The sequence below is a fragment of the Podarcis erhardii genome (assembly GCF_964252035.2).
Source record: "Podarcis erhardii genome assembly, chromosome: 7".
Lineage (NCBI taxonomy): Eukaryota > Metazoa > Chordata > Lepidosauria > Squamata > Lacertidae > Podarcis > Podarcis erhardii.
Window position 1 is genome coordinate 22,259,612 of NC_138511.1, and position 27,942 is coordinate 22,287,553.

Below are 27,942 nucleotides of genomic sequence, written 5' to 3' on the forward strand. Positions count from 1 at the left end.
ACCATGTAAGGAAGCAGGCTTAAAATGGCTCAACCCCCCTTCTCCCCTTGCCCCCGTCAGTATGATACTAGCGAGGATCGTCTGTGGACAAAAATAGTGGAGATCAAGAAAATGGAATAGGGATCCTAGACAAAATGAGAACAAAAGTTTTGAAAAACCAGGAAGTATCATCCCATTTGGGCGATATATCGTGGTAACTCGGGTTAAGTACTTAATTCGTTCTGGAGGTCCGTTCTTAACCTGAAACTGTTCTTAACCTGAAGCACCACTTTAGCTAATGGGGCCTCCTGCTGCCGCCGGAGCACGATTTCTGTTCTCATCCTGAAGCAAAGTTTTTAACCTGAAGCACTATTTCTGGGTTAGCAGAGTCTGTAACCTGAAGCGTATGTAAGGTACCACTGTATTGTTTGGAATTTTTGTGGCTTTTGGTATGCATCTGTTGCTAGTGACTTGGGCTTCTGTTACTGAAAATCCAATCTGACCTCAGCCAGCCCCTAGTTTAAAACATACAACCAGTCCAGAGGAAGGCATGGTCTGTCAGCTTCTTCTTCCTCCTCCTCCGAGTCAGTATGGCCTTTGTAGAACTCAGCAGGATGGAGGGTGAGGACAAAACTCGAGTGAGTTGTCATTGGCTCCAGCCCTACAATACTGTTAGGGCTTCTTGCCTTACACCCTAAAAGTATCTACCATGGGGTACCAAAAGCCACTGCTCAGCTAGTAAAAAAATTAAGACTCACTGCATTTCTATGTGGGTTGGGGAAATACAGTGGTACCTCAGGTTAAGAACTTAATTTGTTCCAGAGGTCCATTCTTAACCTGAAACTGTTCTTAACCTCAGGAACCACTTTAGCTAATGGGGCCTCCCGCTGCCGCCGCGCCGCCAGAGCGTGATTTCTGTTCTCATCCTGAAGCAAAGTTCTTAACCCGAGGTACTATTTCTGAGTTAACGGAGTCTGTAACCTGAAGCGTCTGTAACCCGAGGTACCACTATAGTTTCCTTCTTCTGCAGTTAGTACATGAACAAAGGGGGGGGGGCACTAGAAGGGTTTGCTCGCCAACAAGGAATTTCTAGTTGCCTACAGCTCCCTAGTGAGTCACTAAATGCATGTCTGTGCCATCCAGACCATGTCAGGTGGAGAGCAAGACACTGATAGCCTGCCAAGCTAGTTGCTTAGCAACAAAGGAAGCACAGTGGATCGAAAAGCAAGCATCTTATTTTTTGACCCACTGGGGGCCGGAATATCATCAAGTGAAAAACAGGGAATTAACAACATCTCTTTAGGGGCCTTTGCAGCAGAAAAGAGAAAACTAGCACCTATTTTGTTTTGTATTACGCAAATATATGATGAGTGGCAGTGTGTGTGTTTGTGTGACGGTTTAAAGGCATACCTTGAAAACTTTGTTAATTTGGTCAATATCCGACTTCCCTGGAAACAGCGGCTTCTGGGTTAGCAGCTCTCCGAATATGCAACCCACAGACCACATGTCGACGGCTGTGGAATATTCCTGGAAGGCAGGAGAATAAGAAATTAAGTTAGTTGCTTAATTTTATGGGCCGCCAAGCATGGCTGCCTTGGTCAAGGCAGATCAGTACGGTGTGGCATGCAGACATGTGAAGATTTCTGGAACAAGGAAGGGTTTTTTGTTTTAGTTTTGCAGCATGGGGAGCAAAGAGTCCACGGCAACAATTCCGAAACTGTGCTACTGAGTGGGTGAGGTTGAAAAGGTAAGTCATGATGGCAGGTTATCATTTGGCACTTGAGTCAAGCAGCGTCCATTTTCTCCACTTATTCCACCCCACCCCACCCCCAATCTATGGGTGGGATCATCATCTTGAGGGAAGGGAGATGCAAACATCCCAGATTTGTGCTTTGTTTTAAAATACAGGGAAAAGATGGCCAAGGGTGAATGTTATAGAGGTTTATAAAACTTTGAGGTCACTCAACTTAATAAGGAAAACCAACCAAGTGAGTGCCGCTCGTCAGCTGCACGGTACATTTGGCCACAATAAATGTTAAAATGGGAATGATGAAAAATAGCTGCCTTTGGAAACTCCCAAGCAGGAAAGTCACAAACCTTGGCTCCAAGTAGCAGCTCAGGCGCCCTGTACCACAATGTCACGACGACAGGGGTATACGGCTTCAGAGGCGATCCGTACTCTCGGGCCAGCCCAAAGTCTCCAACCTAGTGAGAAAGAAATGGAATAGCGTAAGAACTGCCTGAACAAATGGGACCACAAGCTAAATTCTACACCGGTATATGGTTTTTGGCAGCAGTTAGCTCGATACCCCTAGAAAGCCACGAGCTTTTTGTATCACTGTCCTGGCTTCTGTTTGAGTAAGGCGCTTGTTTCTAAGCCTTTAAAGCTCTCAAACTGTCTGAGCACAGGATCTCATAAAGATCACATCCCGGCAAGTCCACTCACTCTGTTTGGTAATAGAGAGGTGGGCTTTTACATTGGTGGAACCAATATTGGGAAATACTTTTTCTGCTGAAATATCAGAGGCCCCTATTTTGCCAGCTCCTCTGGGCGGCTTCCAACAAAACACTAAAATACAATAACTTATTAAACCTTAAAAGCTTTCCTAAACAGGGCTGCATTTAGACGTCTTCTAAAAGTCTGGTAGTTATTTTTCTCTTTTGACATCTGGTGGGAGGGCATTCCACAGGGAGGGCACCATTACCAAGAAGGCCCTCTGCCTGGTTCCCTGTAACCTTACTTCTCGCAGGGAGGGAACCACCAGAAGGCCCTCGGAGCTGGACCTGTGTCCAGGCAGAACAAAAGGGGTGGAAATGCTCCTTCAGGTATACTGGGCCGAGGCTGTTTATTGCTTTAAAGGTCAGCACCAACACTTTGAATTGTGCTCGGAAACGTACTGGGAGCCAGTGTAGGTCTTTCAAGACCGGTGTTATATGGTCTTGGCAGCCGCTCCCAGGCACCAGTCTAGCTGCCGCATTCTGGATTAGTTGTAGTTTCCAGGTCACCTTCAAAGGTAGCCCCACATAGAGCGCATTGCAGTAGTCCAAGCGAGAGATAACCAGAGCATAGGACAACCTATTGCCAGGGATACTATAGCGGCATGATACCTATTAGGAGCAGGGAGTGTGCTGGATAAACCTCTAAATACCCTATCAACTCTAAAATTCTGCAGTGTCACCAAATGAAGCCAGACCCCACTGGTGGTGGTTGGGTTCTCTCACAGCTTTGGACAATCACCGTGAATGTTTTATAGAAAGGAAGGGCATACAGCTTAATAAATAAATGCAATAAATAACGTATCATTTTACATTGCATTTGGAAAAACAACAACAACCCTGGAAGGGTCAAAATGTACTCTGCAGAGAGCCTGCCATGAACACATCTGACTGCTTGCAACAGCTTCAGAAAGTTGGCTCTTACTTTTAAGATGCCAGCGTGGCTCAATAGCAGGTTGGAGGTTTTCAAGTCTCGATGAAGAATCCAGTTATCGTGAAGATGCTTGACCCCTCGCAACAGTTGAATCATCAAGGTTTTCACTTCCCCTGAAATAAACAACAGCAGAGTTCCTAATGGGGTGGTGAAAGAAATCAAGACCCACCGTGCCTTTGTCACCTGGTAAGCTTAAGTTTATTTCAAGTTTGTTTAGAATTTGAGAAACGCCACAAACCTGGCAAAAATGGCTGTTTCATCGTTTCCATGAGGCTCTTGAGATCGTGCTCCACGTAATTCATTACAATATATATCTTGTCCATGTTGCTGCCGACGACAATTTCCTGGAAACCGAAATAAGACGCACCAGTGATCCTAAAGGCCACAGATACCATTGGATGACTGCAGGGTTTAATTCATAATTTCCTTCCTCCATTCTTTGCACTTACTTACATCTCACTCAAGTGTATGGGATTCCTTGCAGACTATGACTACCAGCCAAGCCGAGACATAACCAGATACTTGGGAAGATCTGGGGTATCAGCACACAGATACAAATTAACATATGCTAAGATATGCTAACATGTAATATGTAACAGGTGTGGACTCTTTTTAATCAAAATGTCACTGGAGGCCAGCCAACTAGTTTCCCATCCAAACCACCCTGAATAAATTTGCTCCTCACCCCAGATCACTCCCAAATTTCCTAATGTATCCTGCTCCAAATAAACCCAGTTCAATTTCTCCCATTCAATAACCTTTGAATGACCTATAGCTATAATATTTCTCCAAATCCCTCCCCTAGCCAGTAGCCTGGGATACACACTCCAATTTACTTATCTCCTGAATTCATTACCTACCCCGAAACACTTAGGAGAGGAATCGGGACCATGCTTTAAATGCCCTAGCGATGCCTCTGCAGCCAAGTGCTTAAACACAAGGTTAGATTGAGAAAGGCTAGATAGAAATGTTTTTCTTCCTTTCTAGAACTTATCCAGTGAAGCTGAATGTTGGAAGATTCAGCACAGATAAAAGAAAGTACAGCGCCTAGTAAATACTATGGTATTCACTGCCTCAGGAGGAAGGGCCACCAACTCGGATGGCTTTAAAATTGTATTAGACACATTCATGGAGGAGAGGGCTAAAAATGGCTACTAGCCATATTGGCTTATGCTCTGCTTCCATGGCTGGAGGCAGTAATATTTCTGAATACCAGGTTGCTGGAAGCCACAGGAAGCAGGAAAACGCTCACGTGCTCAGGCCCTGCTTTTCTTTCAGGTCTCAAAAACAAATCAGCCATGTATCCCAGCTATGTAGTGCTAAATTAAGAACATAAGAAGCACCTTGCTGGCTCACACCAATGGGCCATCTATCCAGCCTCTGCTTGGAAGCTGTACTAGGTGCCAGTGGCCTGATCCACCACCCTCTTCTTGTGTTTTCATAAAAGGCAATGTCCCCTTGCCTTGCGGGTGGAGGGGAAAGAGGTTTAAGTGATACGGAGCTACATATACAGGCTTCCACGCAAGGATGGTATGTATGCTGCAGCTTTGTTGGAACAAGGGGGAAGCCACAGAATATAACCCTGGACAATTACAAGGTGCCCAGCTAACACGTCAACAGGCGATCAAGTGCTGGTGGCCTTACCCTGACGGTGACGATATTTGGGTGCTGGGCTTTCAAGATGGTGTTGATCTCCCTTAGAGAAGTAATGGGGAAACCTTCTTTCTCCTTCTCCATCTTCAGCCGCTTCAGCGCCACAATCTCATCTGGAAAGTATTTATCATTATAATTAGCATTATTATTAACTTACCTACTTATTTCAACCATTTATGCACCGCTTCGTTACTGTTGTCTCTAAGCGTTGCCATTGCTGAAGAAACAACAAACCTGTTTTTTTGTCTTTTGCTCTGTACACCACTCCGTACGTTCCCTCCTCGATCCGGTTTAAACATTGAAATTCCTCAACGCTACGACAGCCCTAGAGAGAGAATGAAAGTTGCATATGTACACAATTTCTCTTAATTTTCAAATTACTCTGCTTCTAGAAGTCAGGTGGAGGGGCAAGGAATCACACAGGGCCACAAGACAATCCCTCTTAGGTCCTGTGATTCCAATCCTATTTTTCACATTCACAGGCACTAGAAACTTTAAAAGAAAAAAGAAATGGGGGGTGGGGGTGGAGAGAGCCAATTCAAGCTCTATTCAAAGCACAGTGTAAGAGCCAGGGCCATCTATCATACAACTATCCTGAGTGGAGCTGTGTTCATCTCTGGTTTGAGCTGGAATCTGATAAAAAAACAACAACCCCCAACTCCAAGGAAATAAGACACTAGAAATAATTTTTGATAGCAGGAGTATGCAGGAGCTTGAGAAAGACTCATAATTGAAACAAGCTAGTTACATGTGATCCATAGTCGCAGGATGGGATGGGTGGGTTTTTTTTGGTCATGTGGGATTTTGTCATGTTAATTTGTATCATTATAATATAGAAACTATATGGATATGTTTGGGTCTCTATATATTTGTGGTGTGGAGTATTGTTTTGAGGCTCTCGCAGACCCAGTTTGCATCCAGTGACAAGCCAAACCATGGTTTAGTGTGAATGAGAAAGTATGCAGATACACTTAGAAAATAAATGTGAGTGCTGTTCTCCTCCCCTCTGGTCCTGCTGCTGCTGCTGCACTTACCCAGAGCAAAGCTATGGTTTTGCTTAGGGTCACATCTGAACCAGGCTAACAGTGGTACCTTGGGTTACATACACTTCAGGTTACATACGCTTCAGGTTACAGACTCCGCTAACCCAGAAATAGTACCTTGGGTTAAGAACTTTGCTTCAGGATGAGAACAGAAATTGTGCTCTGGCAGTGCAGCGGCAGCGGGAGGCCCCATTAGCTAAAGTGGTGCTTCAGGTTAAAGTTTCAGGTTAAGAACGGACTTCCGGAACAAATTAAGTACGTAACCAGAGGTACCACTGTATACTGCTTCTTTCCCAGACAAACCACACACAGTAAACCAAGAACAAACCTTGCCTATGGCTTGTCTGGGGCAAGACAAACCATGAGCCCAGGTTTGGAGGTAATGTTAAGAAGAACCATGGCTTAAACCTGGGTAGCACAGTGGCAGCAGGGCCTGGGAAGGAGCGGAATGACTGCATTTTTCAATTCCATCCAGTAGGCCAGACCCTTAGATCGCCCAGTCCCAGTGGGCCATTGTGACAGATGGGTACATGGAGTCTGTTCATTCAGAGGTCAGCAAAAGACACCACTGGCTTCGCCTGGCCCCTCCCCAAGAAGGCCAGAGATCTATGGCAGCCCCCTAACCTGAAGGGCGGGTAGATACTTGGGCAACTCTTGCTTCAGCTCCACAGGTGATGACACAGGTGAGTCAGGAAGGTAATCGCCCTCCGTCATCGTGTTGGATTGCGGGGTCCCCTCGCCAGCGTCTTCTTCCTCTCCTTCGCTCCCCACGGAATCCCGGTCAAACCTTGACTCTGCAACTTCAAACATAAGAATCAAATTGTGGCAGGAAGCGGATGTCTGGGGATCCTCTCCCCCTGAAGTTCAAAAGGAGTGTGCGAAGGAAACGTCCTGCTCTTGCCTCCAGCACTCGGAGACAAACTGCCTCTGAGTGTGGAGCAATGCTTCTCAACCTGTGGGTCCCGAGATGTTGCTGGACTACAACTTCCATCATTCCTAGCCAGCATGGCCAGTGGTCAGGGATGATGGGAGTTGTAGTCCAACAACATCTGGGGACCCACAGGTTGAGAACCACTGGTGTGGAGGCTTCATTTCAATATGATGGGATTGTATCTAAGTTGTAGATCCACTGAAATCAATGAACCTACTGGAAGTAGAACCAACATTAGACACGGTTCTCATGGCTATTTGATAGACCTATCCTTCCTGAATCCACCTGTTAACCATGTCTTGCAGCAGCAAGGTCCACAGGTCAAATTATATACTGTGTAAAGCTTCTCTGCCTTTTTGCCCTTCAAGAACCTGCACCCAAATCAGGCCAGGATCTATGTTCAGCGGCTGCCAAATATTTGTATCTGTCAGAGAGGAGGAAGCTCCAGTTCAAGAGTGCAGAACTGTTTTTTTCAGCCTGAAGCCCGAGTTAAATAAAAAATGGGCAGAGCAACAGTTGTGACTCTTGCCTTTGTACAGTAGGCTACATTGGAATCATAGAACTGTAGGGCTGGAATGGAGCCCAAGGATCACTTAGTCCAAAACCCCTGGAATGCAAGAATCACAGATACATTCAAGTCATGCAAAAGCCAGAGATTTCTATACCCACGCTAGTAAGACACCTCACAGTACACATTCCAAAGCAACTTAATTTAACAGGAAACTAAAATATTACCTTAAAGATTACAAAATGAAACACCAGAAAGGAAGCCAGCTACAGAATGCACATTTAATGCAGCAAAGTTAATTTTAAAAAGGTGTTGCGTGGGGAAGGGTGCGACCTAGCAAGAGTTTCAAGGGACAGAGAGGACTGGGGGCCGCATCTGAGGTTCCCTATACTTGCTTTAGACTGCAAACACAAGAAGCAGCCTGGGGTGGGTGGGGGGAACCCTTAGTACGCAAGCCGTATTTTTAGGAGGTGACTCCAAACCATCAGAGGATCACCAAGGTCATGCAACAAGAACAAGGAGAGAGAGATATTACATAAAGCCGCATTTCACCATTTGTCTTCTTACCCACTGGGAGGTGGTCTCCGTTCTCCCGCTCTTCTTCTTCGCTCATTTCGTCTTCGCTCACCTCTTCTGCAAGGCAAAAAAAAGGGGAAAGAATGCGACAGGTTGGAAGAAAATTGAACTTGATTGCTTTCATACCTCTGCGGGCAGGGGATGGGCGCCATCCTGCTGGTCCTTTAATCACAGTACGGTGCTCTGTAACTTTTAGGCACTTTTAAGAGCAGGTGGCAGCATCAGCCTATAAAACCCTTAACAACTTTAGACCTGACTTATCTCAAGGACCATAGGGGATGCGGGTGCCGCTGCAGGTTAAACCAGAGCATAGGACTTGCCGATCAGAAGGTCAGCAGTTCGAATCCCCGTGGCGGGGTGAGCTCCCGTTGCTCGGTCTCAGCTCCTGCCAACCTAGCAGTTCGAAAGCACGTCAAAGTGCAAGTAGATAAATAGGTACCGCTCCAGTGGGAAGATAAACGGCTTTTCCGTGCGCTGCTCTGGTTCGCCAGAAGCAGCTTAGTCATGCTGGCCACATGACCTGGAACGCCAGCTCCCTTGGCCAATAAAGCGAGATGAGCGCCGCAACCCCAGAGTCGGTCACGACTGGACCTAATGGTCAGGAGTCCCTTTACCTTTACCTATCTCAAGGACCATAGTCTTCTATAAGTTTCCTTTGAAGCTCAGCTCTAGATCCTGCAACCTCTAGAGCAGAGGCTGATGCCAAGTTCAATTAAGGACGTTTCTGCTGCGGCTCTTTATGTTTTCACACAGGGAACATTCCCAGCCCTGCCTGGGGACGCCAGGGATTGAACCTGGGGACTTACGCATGCAGAGCAGATGCTCTGCCACTGAACTCTGGCCTTCTTCTGGTTGCAATGGTTAAAAAGAAATCTCACTGCTAAAATGGGACTGTGGCTGAGTGATACAGCAGCGGGACAGCATGGAAAAGGTCCCAGATTCAAACAATGGCATCTCTAGGTAGGGGTGCAAAAGACTGGTTTCATGAGTGGGCAATATTTTTAGACTTATGGGCACAACTGGGTCTTTGAGTTGGTGCTGTGGCTGCCACTGTTAGGATTTTTATCAATCCGAGCTGCTCCAGCTGTGGTAATATACATCATGTTAGTGTTTGAGAGAGTGTGAGAAAGGAAGTCTGTATTATCTCTTCCTGAGTACTTTTGGAAGTTAGTTTCACTTCTGAGTGTGTCGCAGTTTCTTTACTGGTTTTCAGAGAGCACAGACGTACTGATGGAGTCTCTGTATATAGACTGTAAATAAAGCAGTTTTAGAACTATGATTGGGTCTTTCTTCTGCTATGATATGCCAGAAGACTGGCGTGCTCTTTTCAGGAGAGGAGGGTCGCCTATTACCGGTCTCTCTGGACTGAGGGAGATTTACAGCCAGGGAGAACCACCGGAGAGACACCCCGAAGACTTGGGAAGTTGGCAGCCATTCCTGGGCATTTTTCCAACAGCCACCCCCTCTGCTCAGCTCCCCCAACCCTGAGAGGCAGAAAGTGTGTGCATACACAAACACATTTCACTCTTCCAAAGAGACCACAGTAGAAACACAAATGCTGCTGTGTGTGTGTTTGTGTGTGCATGAGAGACAGACACTTACCAGCTGACTGCTCTGTCACTTCTTCAGAGTTGCTTCCTGTCTCCTCCTCCTCCTCTTCCTCCTCCTCTTCCTCTTCTTCTGACTCTTCACTGCTGGACTCCTCCTCCTCTTCTTCTTCCTCCTCCTCTTCTTCCTCCTCCGAACCGGATCCAGATTCCCCTGAAGAAAGCAAACACAAAGATGAAAAAATGCAAAAAAACCCAACCTCAACTCTCAAGCTAACTGCTATTGGCTCATTAAAGAACCCCTAAATTTCTTACACCCCAGCGGTTACCTGAGGATGTTTCTGCTGAGCTGGTTTTTCTTTCGCTGTCACTGATGTCCTGTAGATCAGAAAGGGGGTCTCTCTCTTCTGGCTTTTCTTCTTTCACTGTTTTTTTATTTTTAATTAAAAACATTGGGAACAGGGTTGAGAAATCCCAATTTTCAAAGGTACTAAGGGATTCTACTTGTACAATATTGCAGTTTTTTTTCTGCCTTAAAAATCTAAAGCAGGGGTGAGGAACCCCATGACCATCCGAAAGCCGTTGGACTCCAATTCCCATCAGCCCCAGTAACAAACAAAGGGCCAACATCTCCCCTCCCTCTCCCTGGTGTGAAGAATGCAAGGAAAATGTCTGCCACCAAGTGGGCCAACCAAATCAACATGCACAGAGTTGCCCTGGAAGGATGATCTATCTATCTATCCATCTATCTATCTATCTACAGTGGTACCTCGGGTTACAGACGCTTCAGGTTACAGACTCCGCTAACCCAGAAATATTACCTCGGGTTAAGAACTTTGCTTCAGGATGAGAACAGAAATCGTGCGGCGTCAGCACAGCGGCAGCAGGAGGCCCCATTAGCTAAAATGGTGCTTCAGGTTAAGAACAGTTTCAGGTTAAGAATGGACCTCCGGAACGAATTAAGTACTTAACCCGAGGTACCACTCTATCCATCCATCCATCCATCTATCTATCTATCTATCTATCTATCTATCTATCTATCTATCTATTTTTAATGCAGTATTTCAGTTTGTTAGCTTTAAGCTACACGAAAACACTTGGAAATAATTTTAACATGGCATCCTTGTGTTTTGTTTACTAAATAAAAGCCAAGTAAACTGAATCACTGAGCTCAAATGATATACATGGAGTGGAAACTTTCCTACGGTCCCCAAGTTGTAGAACTCCCTCCCGACAGAGGTGTGTTTGGCCCCTTCAATATGCAGCTTCCAGCGGATGCTGAACACTCACCTCTTTACCCTGGCTTTGGACACCTGAGGTGCATGTTCTTAGGATCCACCTTATTTTTATGATTGCAAATTTGTTTTTTGAAAACAAAAACATTTTTAATGTTGTGCTTTAATTCTTGTAAGCCACCCTGGGACTTTAGGTTGAAAGGTGGATAATAACTAAGTAGAAATAATTTTAAAATGCCGTATACTTTCGGCTAGCTCGGTGGATTCCTTCCTGGTGCAAGGAAGACACATTTATGCCTTTAAAAGTTACCTGGCTTTCGGATTTCTCCTTGTTCAAGCTTTTCTCTCTGTTGTCGTAGCGGGCTGCGGCTCCAGATCCTTACTTTCTCGTTGTAGTCTTCTCTCACCATCCTGTGGTGTGCTGAAACTGGTCAACACAAGAAAAGAAAAAAATCTGTTTGTGAGTCCTGGACTGAAATCTCCGTTCTTACGCCATGGCAATTTGCTTCACGCAAACTTTGCAGCTCTAGTGAAATGAGAATTCCTTCCCTGCCTACCGGTACTGCACTGGCACATTCGAATAAGGAGCAACGTTTAATTACGGTTCAACCTTCCTTAAGTTTGAAAACGCACCTCAGTGATGGGCTATTAGGGTCAGACAGACTAAAATCAATCAGCTTTAAAATCAATCAGAAGACTCTTACGACAACTCCAATTAAACATAAAAAATAGGTACCAAGAATCAATTATTTATGATAGCAGGGAACAACTATTTCAGAAATCTATATGTGACTTGATGTAGGGAGGGGGACACCAGGAAATAGCTAGACATAGAAGGTATCCAGAGTCTACAGAAGGATGAACTCTGGCTAAGTGGCAGAATATTTGATTTGAACGCAGAAGGTCCCAGGTTCAATCTTTGGCATCTCCAGGTAGAGATGGACAGAAATCCGGGTGCTGCTGCCAGTTAGGGTAGACAATACTGAGGTAGACGAACCAAAGTTCTAACTCAGTGTAAGACAGCTACCTAGATAGCCTCCTTGCTAACAAATCTGGGTGAAGCCAGAAGTCAAGATCAGACGGTGCAACCAAAGGTCAGAACTTCACCTGTTTTGAGTGCAGAAGGTGCCATGTTCAAACCCCACCACCTCCAGGTTAGGGGTGGGACAGAGGCCCTCTCTGAAATTCTGGAGAGCCACTGCCAATCAGTGCAGACAATACTGAGCTAGATGGACTAATGATCTGAGTCGGTATAAGCCAGCTTCCTATGTGGAACTCGCAATATCATGTTGCAAATGTGGAATGGTGCTGTTCAGTATTTCAGCCACTCCATTTCATCTCACATACCATTTTCCACCCCAGGTCAGTCAGCATTCCATGCCCACCAAGCATGCTCAGTTCTCATTGTCCAAACTGCAGCTCCCCCCCCCCCAATGAAACAGCTCTCCTAGGCCACCTGCGGCCCATGCTGCTTGCTCATTCACCTGCCTGCCATTCTGTTGTCACGCTACTGACATAGCCTACTAGGGGCTATGATGACAGCGTGATGACAGACTTAAGTTTTTATACATATAAGAAGATATATCCACTTGCAAACCTTGGGGTTCTCCCTAGCCTGCAGACGCCTCCCTCTCCTGCACAGACAGCACCATTTTTGCTACATAATCAGTGGCACTGACAACCTGTACTTTGGAAACAAGAGAGGATAGTGACTTCCTGGGGACCTATGAGGTCTCACAAATCACAGGTCTCTTACCCTTTGCCCGTTTCCCTCAAACTCAGTATTTCCAGAAGATTAAGAGGGTGGCGGTGGGACAAAGACTAGTATGTCACAGTTGGAAGGATAAACATTCACCATCCATTACTCAACAGTCTGGAGATCTTACTTACCTATCTCCATTTTAATGTATACAATCATCAATACTGTCTGGATATCTGTTTCAACATCCAGACTCATTGCATTTATATATGTGGTTTTTTACGTAGGATTGATGCATGATTGTTAATGTGATCTGACATTTCTTTCCTTTTTCTTTCAGATATATTTGCAATAAAATATATACACAGACAGATAAGCACACACACACACACACACACACACACACACACACTACCGGCCCCGTACTCAGAGTTTCCCAGGATTCTAAGGAACAACAAAAAAACCCATGGTAGTTTTCAAATCAGTGGTTAAAAGTAGTGGTTCTGAAAGGTTCAGTGCCCAATCTTGATTCAAAATGGCATCCATTTTGTGTAGCCAAACACGGACAATAACCGGCTCCTTGATCTCAGGAACCATCATGCAAAAATTTGACTATGATACCTTAAAAGTGATGCAAATGCACAGCGAACGAACAACCTTCAAAAAATATATAGCAGATATACAGATGTGTGGTGCTTTTTAATAATAATAAAAAAGATTAACCTAGAGTTGTTATTAGGTTGCTAAATATGAGTACACAGCATGCTAGGGTCCATTTAGACCCCAATACCTCAGTTTCCCCATGTGTCACACCCAAAATCATAGCAGGAGCTAGCACTGAGACACAGCAACAATACACCAGCTAACTTTAAGAGACTATGTGGAGCAGGAAATGACACTGGGGTGGGAGAGTTGTACATATTTTGAACACCCATTTGGAAATTTAAATGTGGAGGATTTAAAAAAATACAAATTATTGTGGAGGGTAGAGAAGGGAGGACTTAATGCAATCCAAACACTCCATTCCAACCCCCCCCCCCCAATTTTAGCTAATCACTCCCCGTCCCCAAGCTTTCTACAAAATAAAAAGAGTACCTGGGGGCTAACAAAAAAAGGTTAAACACCAGGAAGAGGAACCTCCAGCACCACAACCCTTCTGCTTATCGTAAGGCCACTGCATAACCAGCAAAGGAGCAGCCATGCTTGGGGGTTATTTTGCTCTCGTGCTTCCGATAACCACAGGAGCATCTACAGAGCACAGCGCTTCTGCATCCAACCACAGCGAAGCTGTTTTTGGCAATGCCTTGAGCTCCCATGTTCTGCCCACACACTTCCAAGCCTATCCTGGCAGCAGCAAAGGCTATAAACTTTCTCTTTTAAAACAAGAAAGCGGAGATTCCTGGAAAGCGGCAATTCAGCAGCCAGAACCAAAGCTCTTCTGTGCCCTGAGACAAAACAACAATGTTGTGCTAGAGCACATGCTGTGCTTGCAGAAGGTCCCAGGTCCAACCCCTGATTTCTGCAGGCAAGGCTGGAAAAAACGACTTGCGTCTGAAACCCTGGAGACCCCTGCAAGTCAGTGCAGAAAACACTGAGTTAGATGCACTCAGTACAAGGAAGCTTACTATGCTCCTATTTAAATTGGCTCTTTATTCAGAAACATGGGTACTGGAACCCTGCTTTTATTTTTAGGGAAAGCGTAACTCGGTGGCAGAGCAGTTTCAACACCCCAGCATCTCCAGGTAGGGCTGGGAGACATTCATGCCTGAAACCCTGGAGAGCTACTGCCAGTCAGGGTAGACCAGTGTGCTGGTCTCTAGCTGTTTTGGAACTACAATTTCCATCATTCCTGACCACTGTTCCTGCTGGATAGGGAGGATGGGAGTTGAGGTCCAAAAACAACTGGAGACCAAAGTTTGGGAAACAGAGGTGTAGATAATACTGAGCAAGCTGGACCGATGGTCTGACTCAAGAGAACACAGCTTCCTATGTTCCTAGGTCTTAGGAGAAGGGCTGCTGTTCAGCGGCAGAGCATCCGTTTTGCATTAGAAGGTCCTAGGTTTGATCCCCCCATCATGTCCAGGTAGGGTTTCCTGGAAGCCCGGAGAGCTGATGCCAATGGAAAGTCAATTAAGAGGCAGTACTGAGCTTGACGTCCCAAAAATCTGATGCGGCGTAAGACAGCCACCTTTGCCTGACATCCAGGAGCACGTCTGTGTCAAAGGTTTGCAGGGCATAAACTTCATAGACGAAATAAACACACGATCCGTACCCGCAAGGAAGTAAGGCTTCCCTCGCCCCGTTCCACCCCCACCTCTGAGCTACTTACTCTCTCGTCTGGCCTCCCGTTCTTTACGCCTCTCCTCCGCTCGCCTCTCCCGTTCCTTGATCTCCCGCTGCTCTTTCTGCTGCTCTCTCATTTTCCTCTCTCGCTCCCTCTTCCGCTCAAGCTGCTCCAGGCGGTCCCTACGAAGGGTTTCATCAGGCGCCCGTGTTATTTTATCGAATTGGTTTTTGTTTGTTTTAATTAACGATTTTGAATTATATGGTCTCTTTCGCTGCATTCCCTCTAGAAAGATTAGCAATATTTATTTTAAGAGCGTAGCTTCTGGCCTTTGCACAAAGGCCGAATCTCCCTTATCAAGAGAGGTTTTGCTTAGCCAAGTCAGCACCAACACAAATCAGGATGTTAAGATATTTATTGGCTGCCCACCCACCTACCCTGCTTTGGACCCTCCTCAAATTCGAAAGAAAGACCCCTCTTGGGAGGACAGTGACTAGAAACATCCCCTCTGGCTCATGGTTCTGGCAACAGTACCACGGACGTAGTACAACTGCAGTGGGGAACCTTTCTCAGTCTGAGGGCTGATTTCCATTCTCGGCAACATTCTGGGAGCCACATGCCTGTGGCGGGTGGAGCCAGAGGCAAAAGCGGGCAGAGCAACAGGTGTGAATTTCACCTTCCTTCAGCAAGCGAGTTTCTACATTACACTCTTTATCCTTGTGTTCCAGGAAAGCCAGAGGCATTATCAGAATTCAAGGGCACATTCTGGCCAGGCAAAAAAACCAAACACTTAAGGAGAGGTGGTGGCCTAGGGAAGAGTCCCGAGGGGAAGATAAGAGAGGTCAGATGTACTCCATCCCTGTAACACATAGCTGAATCCAATATTAGCCCTACTCAGAGCAGATGCACTGAAATTAAGGGGCCCAAGTCTGCCACGTGGACTGATTTCAATGGATCTGCTTGGACCAGGGCAGACCTTGGATACAGCCCACAGTTTCTTAACCATGCACTTGATCTAGTGCATAAAAGTTCTCTCTTAAGGGGAAGGCATTGTAACATTGCTTTATTGGCTAGTATGAGATTTGAGGCCTCGACGTTGGAGAATTTTGTAGGAGAGGGATCACAGACCTTGGTGGCAGAGGACCTGCTTTAGATGCAGAATGTCCCCAGTTCAATTCCAGGTATTCCCAGTTAAACAGCAGGTAGCAGCGGATGGGAAGGACCTCTCTTTGTCCAAGATCATGGAGAACATCTGCCAGTTGTAGCAGACCAGTAATGGGGAGGCGCTCTGTCTAGATGCTGCTGGACTCCAACTCACACCTTCCCTGTCCATTGGCCATGCTGGCAGGGGCTGATGGGAGTTGGAGTCCAACAGCAGCTGGAGGGACAAAGGTTCCCCACCACCCAAGTGGGCAATATTAGGCAAGACAGACAAATAGTCTGAACGGGTGCTCAGACAGCTTTTGTGTTCCTATGTACTTATCTGATGCCCACTGGGGTGAATCAGATATGCAGGATTAAGCTGTGTGAAATGCATGGTCCATTTCTTAAGTTGTAAAATCCCTCATATTAGAGGTGGTTTCCTGAATGTTGGTTCAAATCACTACTGTACAGGACTCCTCCATGGGTGGTAGGTGCAGAATGTCTTTCTTTAGCTTAGATTTCTGAACAAGGAGCAACTCCTAACCCCAGCTCCACCCATCGCTCAACAGGCACACTCAGTTAGATGCCCAAACCACGGCTTCTGATGCCTGATATAGAAGGCCGAACTTGCGTAACCTCAGCTTATTAGGTCTCTCAATCAATTAAAAGCTATGTTCAGATATCACAAAGAGCTATGATTTGGAGCCTAGCTGTTACCCCCAACATGCCCCCCACCCTTTCCCCTCCCTCTCACAGCAGCTAAGAGGTTACAAGCTCCCTGCTCTCCTCCCACTATGAAGCTGGGAGGACTCTGTCAGCTTGTGCCTTTGGTTTAGTGCAACTTGCCATGCCACCCACACCAGGAACTGTGGTTTGCGTTAAGCATGACTCCTTTCCACAAGCCAGCTTCAGAAACCATGGTTTGATGGTGGTTTGTTTTTAAACCAACCGCAGTCAATGTCAACCACAGTTCCATGCTCAAATGACAAGACCAACTGTGCTGAACTACAAGTGGGTGTGAAAGCTTTCAAACTAATCCTCCCAGCCACAGAGGAGGAGAGAGGGTGTGAGCCTAGGGGGCCGTTAGGCTTTGTCCATGTCCTGTTAAGTCAGGAGTAGCTAACCTGTGGTCCTGCATCTTCTTTTTGATTCACTACAGTAATATAGCTGAGCCGATGCATTCTCAAAAAATAGAAGTGTGCATTTTGCTCTCAGCCAAACCAGTAAGTTTGCTTCCATAGTCTAGTTCAGCTTTTCTGGGGAGCTCTCCATGACCCCAAATCAACAACTGGGAGCTGCATCAAACTTTATTCCACTGCATCTCTACTTTCTGCAATGTTACCAAGCACTTTTTAAAAAAACCACTCATCACAGTGATCCTATGTTTGCATTACAAGAAAAAAGGTAGAGTCCCAGGAAACTAAATTCTTAAGTCAACAGCACAGTCTGTAGCTTTTTTTGGAACTGCTGCCTATGCGGCATCATGGAAATAATAGCACATTCCAATAGCCCATACCTTTGCTTACACGGTTAAACAAGTTAAGTGCTTGATTTACACTGTTAAGCAAATTGCCACATCTCTGTTCTTGTGATCACGGCCCCCAGACAGCTATTTAGTGGCAGATGACATAAGCACAGAATCAAAGGAGCAGATGTACAGCTGTTAGACTGATTGCATAATGTCCCTAAGAAGTTGGTTCTGGGGAGGAAATGCTGGATTTGGGGCTCCGGGGCCGGGGGGGGGGGATTTACCTCTCTCTCCGGGAATGCTCCCTAGCCAATTCCCTCCTTTTCTGCCTCTCCCATTCACGGCGGGCCTTATCCTGCTCTTCGCGGTGCCTTTTCCTACGTTCATGCTCGCGCTCCTTCTCTTTCACCCTAGCATGCTTCCCTAATAATAGAGATACAAAAAAAAAGGCCAAACCGTTACCCCCCCTCCCAAACAGCATTCGGAAGTCGTAAAACGAGCAAAGGAACCAGATGAAAAAGAGAAGGAGAGAGAAACACAGATTATGAAAGAATCATTTCTCTTGGCACTCTGCTAAAACAAAAAACAACCGCCACAAGCCACCATGGCTAAAATTAGCCATCAGGTTAAAGGGGTTTTTAAAATTAAAGCTGACTTCCATGAACATTGGAACTTCTCCCTTCCTTGTGACTTTGTAGCTGGCACTATTAACAATATTACTCTACTGACACAGGGTAAAAGCTACCCTGGCTCCGAGCTCTCACCTGAGAACATAAGAAGCTTCTTGATGGGTTAAAATGCACATGGTCCAGCATTCTCCTCATGGATTCCATGCAGGTGAGTAAGTGCTCTGGGGGAGGAGGGACAGAGCGCATCAGCCCCTCCGCTTGGTTCCCAGGCTAGTTGCATAGGAAGGAAAGTCTCTTCCTCCACAACCTGCATGGAAATGCAGAGGGAAAAGGAATGGCTCAGTAGAAGCCACAGCTTTTTTAAACTACCTTGTTAAGAATCCTCTGCATTTCCATGCTCCCTGAAAGGCGGAGATGAAAACAGAGGCTATTAGCCTCTAAGATGAGAAGGTCCACTGTTTACAGCTCATTGGTTAGCCCAACATAATGGGGTGTGGTCAAAAGTAGGAGCGGTCACCTGATGAGCAACTGAGCCAATGGCTGAAGAACTTCCCTTACCACTGCCAGTAAAAACTGCTAAGTTCTTAAAGGGCCAGCAAAAATCATTCTTGAGGGCCAGATCAAAATCTCGAACTGTAAGTTAGCTAGCTGCGCTCTAAGCGGGCCGGAGGGGAGCCTGCTGGCTACTAAACTTTGTGGGCGTATATAGAAGGCTGCCTTAACTGAACTCATCATTGTGTGATGGGTTCCAGACACCAACCCTCTTCCAAGGACACCAGAGGTTAGGAGACACTGAGGAGGAAATGCTAAGAAGGGACCTGAGTACCTTCTGCCGAGTGACTGCGATGACGCCGCTTCTCTTTCCTCTTCTCGTCTTTTCTGTGGTGTGCTCTCTCCTTCCGTGACATTTGCTGGGGGGGTTTGATTGCCAGGGAGTCGTCCTCTTCTCCCCTGAAGTCCACAACAATTGGGGGGGGGGAGAGAATGGGAAAAGAATCATGTGTATGCAGAACAAGAGTTCATTCATTTACTGTCATCTATCAAGAGGCACTGCACCTGGCAACAGCAGCCTGAGAGATGGAACAGTGGCAACTGAAACCAGCTGCTCATTGGCTTCTTCCCTCCCCTGAATCACTTCTATTCAATCTGGCTATCACTATGTCACTTTAAAAGTACATGCCCAAGGTTGCTTACTTTACCCCTCCCCACCTTGTTTCCTCATGTAAGCTGCAGAGCAAAGACTTTTAATCTGTGCACAGTGCTTAGTAAAACACAGCTGTTTAAAAATGAAGTATACCACACTGCAACAGTACAGCAATTGTGAAAGGCAGAGGTGAAGGTCCCAAAAACGATGACAGGGAAGACTGCCAATGAAGCAAAGCCAGCTGCAAAGGGAAGCTGGAACTAGAACCTGCCGGCCTACTAATTCAGGTGAAGCCCATCGTAATGGCCACATCTCTGTAGACCAGAAGTCTCCGGATGTTGCTGAACTCTAACTCCCATCAGTCCCAGCCAGAATGGCCAATGGTCAGGGATGGTGAGAGTTGCAGTCCAACATCTGGAAGGGTCACAAGCTCCCCATCCCTAAGCTAGACCATCATTTGCCTTTATTGCTCCCAGCTACCACCATCACAAATCTGCCTTCTTTGAATGTAGGGGAAAGGAATCTGTGGCCCTCCAAATATTGCTAGCCTCCAACCTCCATCAGGCCTAGTGTTCAAGGATGATAGGGGTTGCAGTCCAAGGATATCTGGAAGAGTTCCAGACCCCCATACACATTCCTATCATATGGTAAGTTTGACTAATTGTAATTAAACCATGTGGGTGTGAGAGAATAACCCTCTCTCTGCTAGCAGCTTTCCTACCGGTCTTCCATAGAGTCTTCCCTCCTGTAAGGTGAATTCCTGATAGTTATCTCCATGCGGTGATCTCTCAGCTCTCCCTCTTCAAGGGAATCGCGCTTCGAGTCCCGATCATCAGACTACAACGATAGGGGGAAACACACATTTTGGCTTTCAGAAATTGTGCACAGTGAAAGATTATTCATAGTTTTACCCCCAAAAACTTTGTTACCCGATCATAGCAGAGGCAGAGAGCTTGTTGTACTATTGGAAAGAACACAGACATTTAAAAAGGGGAAACCTATTTGTGTGCTATATTCACTTCAAAGGCGGGGGGGGGGGGAATCCCAGGATGCTACTTGACGTGTCTTTTGATGGAATGTTACATACAAATATTCCAGGGAACTTTGGACAAATGGGTAGAACCAAAGTATAGTGGGGAAAGAAGATCATGCAGGCACTCTTTCACCTCTGGGGACCAGTGCACATAAGTAGGATGCCACCATAATCCAACAGGTTTTTATTTACAACCTGGGTAGTGTCACGCTGCTGCTGTGGACAATTTTTTTGAACCCTCTAATCCAATTCACTTTCTTTCTGGAAGCAAGGGTTAATTGGCTGCTGCATGTGGATGTTTGTGAACAAGCTAATGAGTATGATGTGGGGGGTGGTAAGTGAATGTGAAAGTTATTTTGCAATAATTTTGCCAGATTAGGCAGAACACTGTGTTTTTATCTTGTGTTTGTATATGGGAAATGCATCCAGAAGACAAAAATGTATCGAGGAGTTAGTGATTTCACATGGTTACCCTCCCTGCCTCTGTTCCTTCCCACTCCCTCGCTCTTGTTAAGTTTTTTAATGGTGCGAGAACAGTCTTTAATGTCCTAAGAACGTTGGGAGGAGGTGAAGCCCCCCCCCAGCTGCCTGAATCAGCTGCGGAGGATAGTGCTGAGTACCTTCTTCGATGTTGGACATTGTTTTGAGAAAGTAAGGCATTGGGAGAGGGTGGCTAATGGATGATCTGCACGTAGTCAGTCTTGGAAGCCACACAGGCTATCTATTAAATTGGACAGCTTGGGCAGAGTTTCTTTGAAGCTCGTGCATGGACTGATCGGCCGCAGGGCCATGCAAACTGAGGCTACCTGGGGGAGACGCATTGCTGCTTCTTGAGGGCTTCCTACTCACTTGTGTATTTTGTATTGCTTCTGAATCTCATTTTAAAAGAACCACCTTGCCTTTGGCAAGACAGTTTGGTTCTGTGAACCACCCTAATATCTTGTGATGAAGGGCGGTATATAAATGTAATAAACAACAACAACAACAACACTGAGGTTTGCAAAAGTACAAACCTGCTGTACCTGGAACTGGGGTGTGGAGAGTGCAGCTAAATGGGACACAGCTGCGGGCAGCCTGAGGAAGTGTCATCCCCCTTGGGCTTGCCCATAAAAAGCAAGTCTAGAGTAAGAGACTAGGGCCATGTCTTCTGTTTGCAGGAACTCTTCTTATTATGATACTTTTGTGGTTGAGCTGAGTGTTTGTTGGGTCCTGGGTGAGAACCCGGAGGGTGTGTCAGGAGGAAAATGAACTGATGTATAGGTATAGATACATTAGTAATTTTATAATCAATGTAACATTTTTATATGCAACTGTGTATTTTTGTAATAGTTTAAGTTGCCTGTTGTTGCTTAAGTTTTCTGTACCCCGCTTAGAGATCTTTTTAATTTATTAGGCAGTATAGAAATTAAATAATAACATAAAAATAATCAAAAGAATATTTAGGAGGAAACCTCCCCCCCCCCCAGGAGATTACGGTTATTACCTGCCCTTCACCACCAGGTCCTGGAGCAGGTTATAACAAGCTATAGAACTCTTTCTCTTTAATTAGAGGGGGGAGCAAAGTATGGGTAGTTTTCTAAACTGCACAATGTCAGCATGAGAGTGGTACTCTACTAGCACAAAGGACTTTCACCAGACATTCAATCCTATGTGTGTGAACTTGGAAGCAAGTCTCAGTTAGTTCAAGCAGGTGTGCACAGGACTGCTGCCTGAGAATACCAGAAGAAGATTTGTTCTAATTAGAGAGGGGGGAAGAAAATGAGGGAAAAGAAAACATACTCATGTCCCTTATAGGCAGTGGCTCTAGAAGGGCAGCTTACATTTTTGAGGCGCTTTATGTCTGCTTTCTCCTCTTGCTCTTTGCGACGTTTCTTCTCCTGAAGAATTTCATCTAACGTTTTCACTTTCCAAGATTCCTTTTCATCACCCATTTGTGTTTAAAAAGGCACTAAAAGAAAAGACAACCATCAAATGAGGCTGCTGCTACCCTATCACGGACCTAGCTGTCCACATTTTAATAACGCCGAGATTAAAACTACCGTTAAGGTACTCTGCCTGCAGCCACCTCTGAAAAGCACTTGGAAACTATAATTAGCCCAAAACAAACAGGCCAGTTTGCTAGCTGGGTTGGCATCATGAAAAACATCTACTATATATTTCAGAAAGTTGCTTGTCTGCTGCCTATGCATTTGGACACTTCTTAAGATATTGCAACAAAACTTTTGAATAAGCTCAAAGAGCAAGTTTTTGTCTATGTTTGGATACAAGGCCATTTGAACTGAAATGGTGGACTGAACCATTCAAAACTGCACTGATTTTAATTACTGGTTTCAACAATATACTGGTTTTGGATTGTTTATACATAATTTCCAAGCAACGCTGGGTACAAGGCTGCTAGTATAATGTAACTACAGCATTCATTTATTAATAGGGTCACAGAAAGCTGCCTTGGAGCACATCAGTCACCTGATTCTCCTATCTCAGCTATTGTCTCCTTTGAACAGCTCTGCAGCCTCTCAGGAAGAGACAGGTTTCTCCCATCACCTGCTACCTAATTATTTAAACTCAGACACCGGGAATTTTTGGCGCTGCAGGCATTGCTGAACTACATCTCACATCAGCCCTAGAAAACACAGCCAATGGCCAGAGATGATGGGTGTTTTAGTTCAACAACATCTGTAGGACCAAAGGATTCCAACACATGTTATAATAGGAAGGACAAAGGTTTAAACCTGGGGCTTTTGGAACGTGATGCACGCAGCCCCCACTCCTTCAAGCTGTTTCCTCCCCATATAAAAAAATTCCTTCCAGTATGCATGCACACTTCTTCAGATACTTCAGATACAGGTATCTGAAGAAGTGTGCATGCACACGAAAGCTCATACCTAGAACTAACTCAGTTGGTCTTTAAGGTGCTACTGGAAGGAATTTTTTTATTTTGTTTTGACCATGACAGACCTATCTGTAACTCCTCCCCATATATCATTGACTGGTGGGCAACAGCCTCCACAAGCAGTTTGCCCCAAATGCACCATTGTTAAAGGTATTCAGAAGGCATGGCCCCTGCTCAGCTGTACTAGAGCTAGGAATTTCAGCAGGTGCAGTGACCATGAACAAACCACACCATCAAAAGTTCCTTAAAAGAAAAAGCTCACAGTCCACAAGCTAGCTTTTGAATTTTGCAGCCTTACACACAACCCCCCCCCCCAAAAAAAACCATACAGCATCGTGTTTGTAGTGATGGCACAGGGCATCACCAAAAGCTCGAATTGGGATTATTGTTATGTAATGTTATTGTTTGGTTTTGCCATTGTGGCTATGCCCTTTCGCGTTTTTACACTGTAAACCGCAATTTGACCCTTGGCGAAGGGGCAGTACATAAATTTAATTAATTAATAAATAAGGGTAGTTAAATAAAACACCCGCTCAGCCAAGAACCCTAACGAGGACTCCGGACTTGAATGTAGTGAACAGAACTTGAATGAAGTGGGACGGGGTTGGACAGAGAAGGAAGTTCCGAGCGCCTTGGGGGGAAGCCAAGAAGAAAATCTCCAAATCCTCGTAAAAAAAGGAGAGCTCGAGAGGGCGCCTCACCGCCACCCGCTGCAAGGGAGGCCTAGCCCCACAACACGCCACCCCAGCAAGGTAGGCCGCCCGACCACGGCCCACCTTCCCCGCCACAGGATACCCCGCTTCCCTCCCCTCTGAAACCCGGCCCCCGGCCCCGGGGGAGCGGGGAAGGGAAGGCGGCCCACCGCAGCCGCAGCCTCCCCGCCTTCGACCCTCCCTTACCTTCCCTGTCGCCCCTACCGCCACCGCCTCCACGACCCACTTGCCGGGGATGCAGTGCCCGGAAGCGCGACGCGTGGCGCACCGGGTCCGTTACGTCACCGGAAAGGGGGAAGTTTCCGTCCTGGCCCGGGGACAGTTAAAGGGAGAGGCCCATCCGCTTGTGGACGTTCGCAGAACGTCAGCCGGAAGCCCATAGACTTTCGAATAGACCTATGAAGGAGTAACGTATTCTGAGTCCACTAAGCTTCCAAGCTCCAAGACGGAAATCAAGCGTTTTCTTGTGGACATCAATGCACAATTTCTATAGACATGCATGAAGTGTGGACTTAAAAATGGGAACAAGCCACATGTACACACAGAGAGAACCTGAATTTGAAATACCTGCGGGCCTTTTTTCTGCCCAGCCATAATTAAATGCAAATATACTATTTTATCCATTGATTTTTCGTGGGCAGTTATCCCTTAATTCCACAGCTGGGGGTGGGTTTTTTTGGAGTGGGGAGCCATAAAAAAACACACCACAAAAAAGCACCCTGGAATTTAGGGAGCCTTTATAAGTTGGATGCCATCCTATGCTTATTGGCAGCTCAACAGTTTGTTTTCCTCTCTCGTTCAATTCTCCCAGAGACGGATTTCACAAAAGAATGCTTCAGAGGGAGATTCCTTTCTGAATTGTACGGAGATAATTTTACTTGCTAATGGATAGGGATAACTATACTACCTTAATTTTGTTTCATAAGAACATACAAAGCTGCCTAATGTGGAGACCATTGATCCATATAGCTCAGCATTGTCTACACTGACAGGCAGCAGCTCGCCAGGATTTCAGACATGTCTCTCTCCCAGCCTTACCTGGAGATGCTGGGGGAACTGAACCTGGGCTAAGGTTGACACCTTTGGTTTGGGCAAAATTGAGACATATCAGGGGGGTGAGGATTGAGTGGCGCCCACCAAATCCTCCCACCCCCTTTGTGGAGGGAGGGTTCCCCACATTCGGCCTCCCGCCTCCCTCACCACCCCAGCCCTGCTCTTTCCCTCAACTCACATAGACGGGATAATTAGAGAGCAAAACATGGTTTTGTTTTTATTTACCAAAAGAGAATTCTTAGAAGATACAGTGAACAAAAACAGGATTATGTACAGTTACAGGTTTCTTTCCTGTAAAAACAACAACATTGCAGCTTGTATTTTTGCCTCTTACGCAGGTAGCAAAAGCTCATCCACAGGATTGGTCCATTTGGAGCCTTTAAGCGGATGCCACAGTTACATTAAATCGGTTGTGCTTGAAAGCAGGTTTATAGAGCGGGTGGACGTTCCACATTAAGTCAATACTGGAAGAGTGAACATACTCAATTATGTATTGCATACACTTTTATTTTCATATTGGTATCCCAATATACTTAAAGTTTGGCCCTGTCGCAAAAAAAAAAAAAAAAAGGACCCATGAGAGATTGTGTGTTCAAGTTTCCGCAGGGAAAAAACCATCTTGTCATTTTCTGGATAACAAAGGTGAACTATTTATCTAAATTGCAGGCATTTCCCAGAAACATCATCTTTGATTAAAACACCATCAAACACTGACTACCTTAGGTCCCCAGATGCTGCTGGACTACAACTCCCATCATTCCTGGCCAACTGTGGCAGCAGTCAGGGACAGTAGGAATTGCAGTCCACCATCAACTAGGGACTTAGTAGAAAAGCACTGTTCCATAGCACAGACATAAATTGGTTTGATGGCCATGAGGGGCTTAACTGTCACTGTTTCTCTGGTAGACTTGGAAATTGTAGCTTGAGAAGAGGGCCGAGAATTATGTCGATTCTCTTAGTAATTTGTTTCTTGGAACTACCTTTCCCATGATTGCTAGGGGAGGAATCTGTGGCTAAACCAGTTTTGTCTGTAGCTAGGCTATGCCTCTTTCTGGGCAGCCCAGAGGCTGAGGCAGGGCTCATGGGATGAGGTATCTTACAGATTAATACAACCATCCTGAACCTGACTATTTGAGGTCATTCTTATTGCAAAGCCCATGCAATGCTGAAACACAGACATGCTGTTTATAAGGATTCGTGCTGGAATGCTTAGTGATTAAACCATCAGTTGCCAACATGACACCCGCAGGCATCATAGGGCTCTTGAGGTCTTCAGGCGCCCAAAAAGCCTCTGAGCCCCTTGCCCTATCCACTCACTGTTTCCTCTGTCACAAGCTAGTGAGGGTGGTTACCTTCCCTCCCTACCCCCACTTTGAAAGATACATAGAGCTGAAGGATGCTGCTGATAGAGAGGCGCTCTTTCCCACTTCGCCTTTCAACTCTTTTCAAGGCTCTACTACCGGATCTGACTTTTACACAGAGCCCTCGGGAAAAAACAAAGTATGCAAATACACACGTTGTCTATTTCTGGCCCTTGAGGGCAGGGCTGAACTGAGGAAAAGGTGACTGGAGGCAGTGGCACAGACAGGCCTGAAAAAGTTGGCAACTCCTCGACCAAACATTCAGTTGTTAAATGTTTAGTATCAGTTAATTGATTTGCTTACCCGACGAAAAGCTTTCTGATAAGTTTTTTGTTTTAAAAAAAGTTCCCCCGTTCATCGCGTGGCTAATTAAAAACACACACAACTACAGCATGAAATACTGATAACACACAAATATATGTCAGCTTGAAAGAGGTACTCCTATTTCTCTTACACGTGAGAGTGAACACCCCCTAAAGCGGCACCTACTGTGATATGCGGGTCTAACATCTGTAATGGACAAAATGCTTGTCTTCACAGCTATGATTGCGTTTCACTTTGGCAGCAATCCTATACACACATACCTGGGAGTAAGCCCTGAATAACTCAGCGAGGCTTATTTCTTAGTAGGCATGCATAGGATGGCGATGTTAAACTAGCTGGTGATTGGCAGACTTGGGTAAAAATTTACCAGCTGGCAGTCCTGCCAGTAGTGTCTGGTAGGTCGGAAAGCAGGGAGCCCAACAGTAGGTGGCGCCAGAGCCAATGGCAGCCAGAGCCAGCCAATTCTAATTTTGTCTCCAGAGGAAACACTGAGAATGACAACCACTACCACCTCCTGGTCTTGCTGTAAGTAAGAAAGCAGGCAGGTGGCAGCCGGCTGAGGTTGGTGGGGCAACACGCCCAGATGGACCAGCCTCCGTTGAGCTGTAGCAACGTGGCTGGTGTTCTTGTGGCTCATGACACACAGCTTTCTTTTTTTTGCTTTTTTTGCAAAAGGGCAGGTGTCCCTGCAGAAATGCAACACAATACTAAACAGTATTGCGCAACCCTAAAGTTAAGCCTGTTTACCCTGCCATTTGCAACCACATCTCTGAGGGGCGGGGAGGTCTTAGCTTATGGGCACTCTCCCTCTTTCCCGTTCTATCCAGCACAAAACATAGATAGCAAAGACCTATTTTAATTCATTCTTACAGGCTGCAGTCCTATACCGTGCCTACCTGGGAAGAAGCCCCACTGAATTAAGGAAGGCTTACTTCTGAGTAGACATCATTAGGATGGCACTGTATATAACTTATAAAATGCCTTTTAGGGTGCAATTGTCCTTGCAAGGCAGTGTACAAAATTTCATGCAAACCTACTCAAAATCATGCCAAGTCTTAGACCACTAGACTACGCTGGCCTGCTGCTGTCTACTTGTGATTCACAGGCAGAGTCTTTCCTGTTACCTTCTACCTGGAAGGATGCAGCTCAGGTGTTACAGCATCTGCTTTGCATGCCGAAGGTTCAACCCCTGGAATCTCCAGGTAAGGCTGGGAACAGTCCTGTCTGAAACACTGGAGTTGCTGCCGGTCAGTGCAGACAACACTATGAATCAGCTTCCTTTGCTCCCAAAGGCTC

At 45.9% G+C, this 27,942-nt stretch overlaps 1 protein-coding gene across 5 annotated transcripts in view; it reads right to left on the reverse strand.

The window, feature by feature from the left end:
- Positions 1-24,176, reverse strand: part of CDK11B (cyclin dependent kinase 11B) — a 28,662-nt gene extending 4,486 nt beyond the window's left edge. The window contains exons 1-17 of one of the 5 annotated variants that reach the window (XM_081870930.1): positions 24,095-24,176; positions 22,123-22,250; positions 19,991-20,106; positions 18,952-19,076; positions 17,781-17,919; positions 14,931-15,067; positions 11,213-11,329; positions 9,997-10,092; positions 9,723-9,881; positions 8,112-8,177; positions 6,730-6,899; positions 5,297-5,387; positions 5,054-5,175; positions 3,648-3,753; positions 3,401-3,522; positions 2,077-2,184; positions 1,390-1,506 (exon numbers count right to left, since the gene is read on the reverse strand). In XM_081870930.1, coding sequence (XP_081727056.1) covers positions 1,390-1,506; positions 2,077-2,184; positions 3,401-3,522; positions 3,648-3,753; positions 5,054-5,175; positions 5,297-5,387; positions 6,730-6,899; positions 8,112-8,177; positions 9,723-9,881; positions 9,997-10,092; positions 11,213-11,329; positions 14,931-15,067; positions 17,781-17,919; positions 18,952-19,076; positions 19,991-20,106; positions 22,123-22,233 — 1,902 coding nt within the window. In that variant the 5' untranslated portion in view covers positions 22,234-22,250; positions 24,095-24,176. Of the gene's footprint in view, positions 1-1,389; positions 1,507-2,076; positions 2,185-3,400; positions 3,523-3,647; positions 3,754-5,053; positions 5,176-5,296; positions 5,388-6,729; positions 6,906-8,111; positions 8,178-9,722; positions 9,882-9,996; positions 10,093-11,212; positions 11,330-14,930; positions 15,068-17,780; positions 17,920-18,951; positions 19,077-19,990; positions 20,107-22,122; positions 22,251-24,094 lie in introns of those variants that run through there. The other 4 variants (XM_081870929.1, XM_081870931.1, XM_081870932.1 and 1 more) reach the window with 4 other exon arrangements.
- Positions 24,177-27,942: the final 3,766 nt, after the last annotated feature.